The sequence below is a fragment of the Loxodonta africana genome, chromosome 6, assembly GCF_030014295.1.
Source record: "Loxodonta africana isolate mLoxAfr1 chromosome 6, mLoxAfr1.hap2, whole genome shotgun sequence".
In the NCBI taxonomy this organism is placed as follows: Eukaryota; Metazoa; Chordata; class Mammalia; order Proboscidea; family Elephantidae; genus Loxodonta; species Loxodonta africana.
Genome location: NC_087347.1, coordinates 67757534 through 67768313, shown reverse-complemented (window position 1 = coordinate 67768313; position 10780 = coordinate 67757534). Strand labels below are relative to the sequence as shown.

The following is a 10780-nucleotide window of genomic DNA, read 5'->3' as shown; positions in this document are numbered from 1 at the left end:
AAAATGGTAGACAATCACACACTACTGGGTATCATGGCCTAGCCAAGTGACACATGTTTTGGGGGGACACAATTCAAACCATTACACTTTATATCCCATTTTTTTCACCAAAATACATCTTTCTTTTTGGAGGGGGGTAATATTCTCATTTATTCAGATAACTCAGGCCAGGATGTGATGAGATTCTTCTTCGAGAGTAATAGCAATGAATAAGTATGCATTTTAGGAAGCACCTTCTGGAGCTTCCATTACATGAATCATAGGCAGGTCTCTCAGCTGCCAGAGAGGACACTTTTGAGCAGATGGGCATTTTAGCCTTTCTGAGCTTGCTGGATAAGTCGTTTCGTACTTTGACTTGCATTTCCAACTGACCCTGTTTACCAACAGCTTGTTTGTGTGTAGGTTTGCTTAATACTTAATACAAAGAAAGGTAGCTTTCTGGCATCGTTAGAATAATATCTGTTAGAGGCTATTCACAGTGGATAAAATACGCCCCCTTACATTTCACTCTTTAAATTTTTACCCTCAAAAGATTTTATTATATGATTTTTAACACTGACATAAGATAAAAACACCATTTTGTAGTTGTTTGGATCAATAAAGCTCTTGGAAAAAGATGAAGAACAGTTGTTGAATGACAAAGAGAAAAGGTTATTTCATGTTATTACCTAGCTCTGAAGCTGTTATTTCACAAGTATTGATATGTAAGTGGGTTCTAAATGAAAAAAGAGCCAAAGCAGGAGGGCACCTGAATATAGATTGAAACCTTCAAATCATGTAACTGTTATTGTTCTGGTTAAAAATGATACAGCAACAACAAACACACAGCTTGGATCAATGTTTTCCAGCCACTACTATGGTCAAAATTTGTTTCAATTTCAGCTTTATTGTGCAAACTGGAAATAAATGCACACAAAACTTCTTGTCCATACAATTCTTTCTGCTCACTTGTTCTTAAAGGAGGGTAGGATGTTGCTTTTATGGTACAATAAGGAGATCCAAGGAATTGGATTTGCCAGGTGCCGGCTAACGTAAATGAAATCGCCATTGGACAGAAGGAGGAGTTATTTGGCCAACTACTCAAACTTCAAAATCAAAGACTTACTCATCTGGAGTGGTATCACACATCCAACCTTTACCACCAATGCTTGAGTAGGTCATGATATTGTATAAACTCTCAACAAGACAAGGAACTGTAGTGTGGAGATTCATGGAAAAAGGTCAAATTAGAAGCTTTGTGCTGTTTTTGAGGTGGAATTCATGCCCTGCTGATTAAATTCAAATCTCAGGTGATGAGAGCACAGAAAATGAATTGTTATTGCTTTAAGCAGGACACTGTTTCATTTAGTGAATGCAAATTTCTTGGGTTTCTGACGCAGCTCAAGATTCTGCTTACTACAAATGGAAAACAGCATGCCTTGTGCTGGCATTTAGACTGACACACCCAGGAGATATTTATTTTGTTTCAACTATTTCATGACCATACTTAACATACTGTATGTACAACAGGAATGTCAAGAGCTTCAGATGGTAATTTCTAGTATGAAATGGTCATCAATAAAGACAAAAAGAAATATTCCTTCCTTCATTGGAATTCATACAATCTACCTTCTTGGATTTGGCTTTTTTGTATTTACAAATATGAATGAAATGCTGGTTGCAAATATCTGTCCATAGCCAGCTTACCGAGCCCCAGCTACACTAAAATATTGGTAATTTATGTAGTGTTCTAAATAAGTACATGAATTCTGGTTTTGGCAGTTTTGACTTAGTTACTATAAGTGGCGACACCCACTTTCACACTTACTAGTTGATGATTTAGGCCTTATTACATCTGTTTTAAAATGTTGGCTCAATGATCCTGGACCTTTCCTCAGGCCTCCTCAATATTATTTTGATCAAAGGAGTCAATATCTATTTTTAACTTTAAATTTTCAATCACGGTCTAGCTCAGAGGAACTGGAAGCTTCTGAGTTACATTTTGTAAATCAGGTGAATGTGCTTGGTACATACTTCATGGCTAGAACCTGACTGTGACTGGCTAATGGGTTTTTTAATGTCCATAAGAAAGAATAATTAGAAAACAAATACGTATGTCTTTTTTTACATGTCCCCCCCCAACCAAAAAAAAAGCTAGGTTTATCTTTGTTCACTCTCAACAGTTCAATTCAAATATATATATATATTGAGTATGGCTATACTTGGAATACAAAGATGAACAGGGTTTTACAGACCCTGCTCATTAGGAGCTCACAGTCCAGCCAGAGGAGATAGATGCTCAAAATACACAACTTTGATGCTGTGTATTAAGGGACGTGACCTGGGCAGCCCAGGTGCTGACAGTGCACATAGCAGGAACATCTACACTGGACTTGATGGGTTAGAGAAGCTTCCTGGGGAATGTTGTGTCTCAAATGGAACCTGAAGGATAAGCGGGAGTTAAGCCACCTGAAAACAGGGTAGAATACAGAATGCAGGAAAGGAGTTTTAGGCAGAAAGAAGCACTGGGGAAAAGAAAGAACCTGATAGGTTAAAAATCTAAAGTCAAACGTGGCTGGAGTGCAGAGTGTTGGGGATGGTGCAGAGGCTGGGGAGGGGAGACCAAATAGGAAAGGTCTTGTGTGCTACTTTAAAGAAATATGATCACTTTAAAAGAGGTCTTTTGCTGGGTATCTGTCCAATGCAACACGTCCTTTGGTTTCTTGACTGCTGCTTCCATGGCTGTTGATTATTAATCCAAGTAGAATGAAATCCTTGACAACTTCAAATAACGGTTAACATTATTAAATAAAATTGCTATCTTTTCTCTTTTTCCCAAATATTTTAGTTACTATAAAATATGTAGCTATTCAAATGTAGGAAACCCTGGTGGTATAGTGGTTAAATGCTACGGCTGCTAACTAAAGGGTCAGCAGTTCAAATCCACCAGGTGCTCCTTGGAAACTCTATGGGGCAGTTCTACTCTGTCCTATAGGGTCGCTATGAGTCGGAATCCACTCGACGGCACTGGGTGGTGTGGTGGTGTATTCAAATGTAAGGATTCTTACGGTAAATTTCTCCTGGAATTGAGCAGATTAGAGCTTCTTGCAGTAATGTATTTTAAGTCTGTGGCTTGGTTTTAAGTGAAGGTTGTTGTCGCTGTTAGTTGTGTTGCATTCCAGTCAGCTCTGACTCATGCCAACTTTATGTATAACAGAACAAAATGTTGCCTGGTCCTGCACCAATTCCATGATCTTTGATATGCTTGAACCCACTGTTGCAGCCACTGTGTCAATCCATCTCATTGAGTGTTCCCCTCATTTCGATTTACCCTCTACTTTACCAAACACGATGTCATTTTCTAGGAACTGGTCTTTCCTGGTGATGTGTTCAAACTAAGCAAGACCAAGTCTCATCTTCACTTCTATTATCCTGGCTATACTTCCTCCAAGAGCAATTTGTTCGTTCTTCTGGCAGTCTACAGTGTATTCAATATTCTTTGCCAATGACACAATTCAAATACACCAATTCTTCTTTTGTCTTCTTTTTTTCATTGTCCACCTTTCACATGCATATGAGGCAACCGAAAAGACCATGGTTTGGATCCCAAACCAAACCTCTTGCTGTTGAGTCGATTCCAACTCATAGCAACCCTAGAGGACAGAGGAGAACTACCCCATAGGGTTTCCAAGGAGGGGCTGGTAGATTCAACTGTCCACCTTTTGGTTAGTAGCTGGACACTTAACCACTGCACCACCAGTGATTAGAGGCACTTTAATCATCAAAGTGACATTTTTGCTTTTTAACACTTCAAAGACCGTAGTGGTTAAGTGCTACAGCTGCTAACCATAGAGGCTGGCAGTTCAAATCCACCAGGTGCTCTTTGGAAACTCTGTGGGGCAGTTCTACTCTGTCCTATAGGGTCACTATGAGTCAGAATGGACTCGATGGAAGTGGGTTTGGTTTTTGGTTTGCTGCAGATTTGCCCAATGCAACACATCTGTTGATTTCTTGATTGCTGCTTCCATGGCTGTTGATGGTTAATAGAAGTAGAATGAAATCCTTGACAATTTCAAATGATGGTTAACATTATTAAATAAAATAGCTATTTTTTCCCAAATATTTTAGTTACTATAAAATATTCAGCTATTCAAATGTAAAGATTCTTATAGTAAATTTCTCCTGGAATTGAGGGTGGCCAAAACTGTGTCACTGGATATCTACACATTCTTTTATTGAACAATTAGAATTGGGAAACCCAATGATTTTGCCCTGACTACAATAAAACTCAAAAACACATTTGTGTTACTTCAAGGTGTCAAGTGTATATATATCGATAACTCATATTTGAATAAGTTTTAATCTTTCTTTTTATTTTCATTTTCTTGTGAAAAAGTGTTTTGATGTTACAAGCTGTCAATAATTTCATCTAGAAGTAAATGGGTATGAATCATATGGATACCTTAAAGCAGAAATATTATTTGAATTTTCTACGTCTTGTATTTTTAACCAATAACCTCAGTTTTCATAAGAAGTCTTTGATCAAGACAGAAATCCCAGCAAAAAAGGAAAATCACTCTTAAGTCTTTGAAATTAAAAATATAACCAGAAGAATATCTAAGTAGCTGATTAAGTATTCTTTACTGCTGTGGGAATTACTAGATGGTCAATCAATACCAAAACCCGTTGCTGTCGAGTCGATTCAGACTCAGAGTGACCCTAAAGGGCAGAGTAGAACTGCCCCATAGGGTTTACGAGGAGTGCCTGGTGGATTCAAACTGCCGACCTTTCAGCACTACGCCACCAGGGGTTCCAGTCAATCAACAGTCTGAATAAATAGGGATAAATAGATACACAGACAACTTTCTGAACTATATCTTAAATATGTGCATAATATTTTTTTCCAGTATTTGAGCTCTACATATGTATGCATGCGTGTGTGTGGTGTATGTACATATTTGTGTATATACATATCTTATATTCGATATACATGTCAATGTCTATAACCCGTTGCTCTCTAGTCAATTCCAACTGATAGAGACCCTATAGGACACAGAATTGCCCATAGGATTTCCAAGGCTGTAACCTTTACGGGAGCAGGCTGCCACATAGTTCTCCCATGGAGTAGCTGGTGGGTTCGAACTGCTGACCTCTTGGCAGTTAGCAGGGCAGTTAACCACTGTACCACCAGGGCTTCTTAAATAGGTGTCTTTTATATTTGCCAATATATATCTGTATGTGAATATACACATACATATATATCTTATATTTGTTATATATCAACTATATATATTTAATATATATATCAAATACAAGTAATACATATATGTATACACTCATACATAGACTCACATATTGGGAAGAAGTACTGTGCTGATAAAGAATTCAGAAAGCAGTCTCATTATGTATATATATGTATATACATACATATCTTATATTTGAATATTTTAAAATCTTTTCACTTCATTTTCTTTTTGAAAATGATAAAAAGATTGAATAAGACATAATAAATTCTTCAAGAAAGAAAACTTCTCTAACTATCTTAAACCATTTTTGTTGAACAAAAAACATTGGCTTCAACTTTAGTTGTGGATGAAGGTCTTTGTGCACTCTGATCACCTAGTGAAGGAACAGACAGGATGGAATGCCTGGTCTATATGGACCCCATAAGGAATATACAATGTCCACCTTGGTCAATTCCTTGGAGACTCTTATCATCCTCTTTGGCTTCCATCAATTTGGGTATATTGCTTAATTCCTTTGCCAGTTTTAGTTACCCTAAGTACTAAAGTACTTGACCCTTTTTTAATTTCTGGATGGTACCCAGGCTTCTTTACCAGTTAACGGATTCCTAAGTACCCATCTACCCTCACAAAAATTTCTAGCCTTCTATCTCTCCAGTCCTTAATTACAACACTCCACGAATCAGTCTTTCTGAAAATATACCAGCCTTGTCTTTTTCTGGGGACTTTACATGCCTTATTTGTCATGAATCATGTACGTATGTCCAGTGAATCCTGTTAGAGCCAGAACTGGATGGGACTGCCTTATTTCTCTGGGACTGGTAAGATTTTGCCTTTGACAGGGTGTGTCTTACCACTCTTCTATCCTCTTTATTAGTGGAAAATATTTAAGTTTTCCTTCTCTGACAGGTTTCCACCTTACATTGCTTCTGGCTATCCCAAGTTTTACTGTATATTCTACCCTGTCCCCCGAAACTGGAGTATAATATATAAAGCAAACCAGCAATACCCTGATAACGTCAAACCACTAATTCAACCAAGCTGACAAAATGAGGAGGGAGATGCGTCAAATTAACAAGCTAAGGATGGACAGTGGGACAAGAGACAATTTGTTACCTGGTCATGCCTGCCCCCTTTGGACATGAATGGGTTTTACTTTTTAGCTTCAACATGGGCGATAGCAGTTAGGCAAGATATGCAAAATATTTGTAACTGGACAAAAAGGGTAGGAGAGTTAAGAGACTCTAAGTTCTCTAGGATATATAAATTTTTAATAAATTTCTGTTAAAATTTAGAATAAAATTAAGAGAAAAAATTAATAAAATTGAATATGCAGCACAAGAAAAATATGCCAACTTTTTACTTGACTTCACATTTCAGATCTTCAGATAACATTCAGTAACTTTTTAATATCAACTTGAATATATTACATTTAAATATTTTGGTTATTTGTAGACAGTCTTCCAGAAACATAATTAATTCCTTCCCTTCATCAAAAATCTGTAATGAATTATTCTTTCAACTGAAGATTTTGCCCTAGCATGACAAGACTATGTATAAAATTTGAAAAACAAATGCCTCTCTTACTCATGCTTATTTTTAAAAGGAATCAAAAAGATGATCCTCTTTTCTGAATAATAAATTTCAAAAAGGCATACAATGCTCTTCATCATTACAACGATAATGATGAGAAAAGGGTAGAATTCATCTTAAATCATCTTATTACATACTTCTTCTCCTAGGACATTCTAAGTGTATCCTTCTGAGTTTCATTTCAAATCTTTGAAAAGTATTTAGGCTTAAGAAATTAGAAAGGAATTTAATCTCCAGTTAAGAAGACATCATCTCCCCTTCCCCATGGAAATAGTTAGAAATCACATATTAACACCACTCCTTTAATATTCTTAAGAAACAGCACCTGAGAGAGAAATAATAAGCAGGAAGCAGGTGTGATGATGAATTACACAAAACAATATAATTACCCTTAGTCTTCATAGAGTGCTTTCCATTTTCCAGATTTTGACAAGACACCCAAAGAAAACTCAATTGCCTGAGGGGTAGATGATTAGCCCATTTGCAGATGGGAAACTAAGGCACTGACATGCCTTACCACAGCCTGCAAAAATGGTCAGCAGCAGAATCGAGATTAGAAACAGGACCTTGTTGTAGTCATATATATGGCCACCTAAAATGAACGACAGGAGTAAAGTTGGTCCATTAGCTTAGCCTGTGTTCCACCTTGCTCTGCGACATACAGAGCCGATGGAAGTTTGAAACTCCATTTAAAGTTGACAGCACATCTATTCTCCAATGTCAAACCCGTGAGATCAACATGAGAAATGATTATTTATAGTAACATCTTCAGACTCAGGAATATAGTCTACGTTGAAACTATATAAAATGAATTTCAGTAAATGAGATCAAGATATGAACAGAAAAATTAAATGATAGCTAATGCAATAATTACAATTACAACTTCAGTTAAATATTTCTATTGTTATTCCCTACAGAGATGTTTGTGAGTATAATTAAAAATTAATTATCAAACCATTAGATTTGAAACTTAACTCACATCTATATGATGATGTGAGACTTGATCTATATGTCTTTAAATTCTCTTTAGGAAGGAATAAACACGGCCTAATTTTTTTAATTTTACTGTGTATTATACTGAACACATCTCTATGTAGAGTACAAAAATATATCCTTATCCACGGAAAATAATTTACCAAGCTCCTTGAATACATTCAATCACTAAAGAAAACTCTATTATTTTACCAAGCAGTGATATTAGCCATATCAGCAATATGGACAGAGCGGAGGCACACTTGACAGAGGATGCTCTGTGGGAGGTTCAGGGAAATAGACAACTGTATTGTCCCTCGATTCATGAGAATGATGTATATCAGTGCCAACACCAATTACTGTATGAGTAGCCAGTACATTAAGGACACACCAACATAGATGACACACAGCGTTATCCAGTTTATTCTTGTTATTGGTGGCCTGTGGTTACCTGTCACATGGAGGAAGACGCTGGACGAGAGAGAGCCACTAGAGTTTTGGGCCTGAGCCACATAGAGGCCTGTGTCTGCCTTGCACGCCTTCGGAATGAACACCGAATGCCTTGTCTCCTTGTGTAAAACCTGTAAGTGCCCATCTGCAGACAATTCCTGGCCCTTCTTGTACCTGAAGCAGAGAGTCAGTATTTAAAGTCAGGTCACTGTTTAGTGATACCATTTCCAAATTCTAAAAACCACTGCAAATAGGCCCATTGCCACGGTAATTAAAAAATCAAGTCGAATCGACTCTGACTCATGGCAACCCTATAGGACAGAGTAAAACTGCCCCATAGGGTTTCAAACGCTGTAAATCTTTACCAAAGCAGGCTGCCACATCTTTCTTTCATGGGCAGCTGACGCGTTCTAACCACTGACCTTTTGGTTAGCAGCCAAATGCTTAACCACTGCACCACCAGGGTTCTTGCCACCGTAATACTCTGTATTATTAGCGGGAACTTTGCAGCTATACCAAATTCTAATGCGGCTGTTTATCTTTCAACCAGAGACTGACAAATGGTAGCCAGAGAGATGTTTTGATTGGCTCAGACCAGGTTTTTAAAACACTCAATTTTTGGACATTTAACAATTGGAATATTGCTTATGAAAATTCAGATATTCCGCTTCTCTGGAGAAACCAGACCATCTGTCTGACCACACTGGGCCACCATTCCCTCATGGCAACAATTACGTAGAGTGGGAAACGGAGCCCTCATATTTGGCCTGCTTCACTCTTACTGTTCTATGGAACAACAGCCTGTGACTCCTTGGAATCTGTGCTGGAGTAAGACTCTTCTGCCCCATCACATTCATGCCAAAAGATCCACTTGAGAATACAAATTACTGTTTTATATGAGGATACTTATACACCATTTTCTGGTGAAATGAGTTCATTTAATTTTTATGAATTAATTTCATTAGAAAAGGAAAATGATTTCTAATTATAAAAGGCATCTGTACAATTGATTACTGTTAAATGACATGTTTCTCAGTTTCCTGTGGAAATGAACACTTAGCTGCACCTTTTTATAAAGCAACTGTTTATTTTGTGTATTTTAAATTCTTCTTTATTTATTTATACTCGAAGTTTTTCCAGACAAGAAGTGACAACAAACCTGAATCATTATCTGCTCCCCTTGCTTACCATATTTTTATGCAAATAATGTATACCGTCTACATTTATTTGCCAGCTGCTCACTCCCCCTGCGAGGTATTTTCCTAAGTGCCACTATGCTCCTGGTTGCTCAGTGGTTAAGCATTCAGCTGCTAACCGAAAGGTCAGCAGTTTGAATTTACCAGCTGCTTCCTGGAAATCCTATGGGGCACTTTTATACTGTCTTATAAGGTCGCTATGAGTCAGAATTGACTCTACAGTAATTGGTTTGGTTTTTCAGGTTTTGGTAAAATAATTAGCACAGTGTGCTTACAAAAATATCTTGGGGGGGGTAGGGAGCGGCTGGCAAGCAAATGTAGAAGGCAAGCATTATTTGCATAAAAATACGTAAGCAATAATTTGGCCTTTGTCTGAGTGTTCTAAGAATGTATGATTTCCTGATAATTTATCAGTTGTTAATTGAGCAAAACTGTTGTGAATCTGGTAGAAAAATATTTTTTTTTCTCAATACTGCAACGGTCTTTGTTCTTTGATACATACTAGACAAGTTATTTATTGTATGGACAAAACAAGGAAAACCTCACACATTTTTCCTTGGAGTGAACTGACATTTAATGATGAATTAAATACCCTTTATATTCATAAACATGAATTTTCAGATTTGTAGAAAACATGCAATTGTAAAAACCACAAAATAAAACAAAAGCATAAGTGGCTGCACTATCAGGACAGTTTCTTTCAATAATCTAAGAAACCCAAATTTTCTCATAAGCACTTCAGATAACTGGTTCACACTGCAAGTACCATCATTGAAACTATTGATTTCATGTCTACTGAAACATTATGATAAATACCATATTTTTACACAAATAATGTGTGCCTTCTATGTTGTTTGTCAACCAGGCTCTCCCTTCTTGCGGTATTTTCGTAATATGCACAGCATGCTTACAAAAATACCTCCAGGTGGAGGGCACGTTGTTTGTGTAAAAAATGGTAAATGTTATTTTACTTATATAAGTTCTTAAGTATAAACTTGCTCTCACATATGTGTCACTTTGTCTTCAAATAAATTTAGATAAGGATAAAAAAAAAAAGCCAAATATTTAAAGCAACCCATATCTTGAAAAAGTTAGGACTGCTTTTATTGTTATCAACAGGTTATTCAAAACCTGTATTCTGCAGTTTACTTTTTCTAAAACAAACAGGTTAAAAACAAAACAAAACAAAACAAAAAATGTATCCAGAGTGAAATAATATTGTTCAGAGCTCGGTTATCATAGCACCTTTCAAAATGAGTTTATCACCTGTCGCCTGGGGCAAGCGTAAAAGATTTTTTATTCCACCTTTTACATTGAAGAAACTTATAAAAAGAAATCTTTTTTTAT

The 10780-nt window shown here is 36.8% G+C and overlaps 1 protein-coding gene across 1 annotated transcript in view; it reads right to left on the bottom strand.

Annotated features, from left to right (window-relative positions):
• Positions 1-4042: 4042 nt before the first annotated feature.
• The window catches only part of CCDC141 (coiled-coil domain containing 141), a 230846-nt gene continuing 224108 nt past the window's right edge, over positions 4043-10780 (bottom strand). The window contains exon 24 of the mRNA XM_003405968.3: positions 4043-8411. Coding sequence (XP_003406016.2) covers positions 8144-8411 — 268 coding nt within the window. The 3' untranslated portion in view covers positions 4043-8143. The remainder of the gene's footprint in view (positions 8412-10780) is intronic.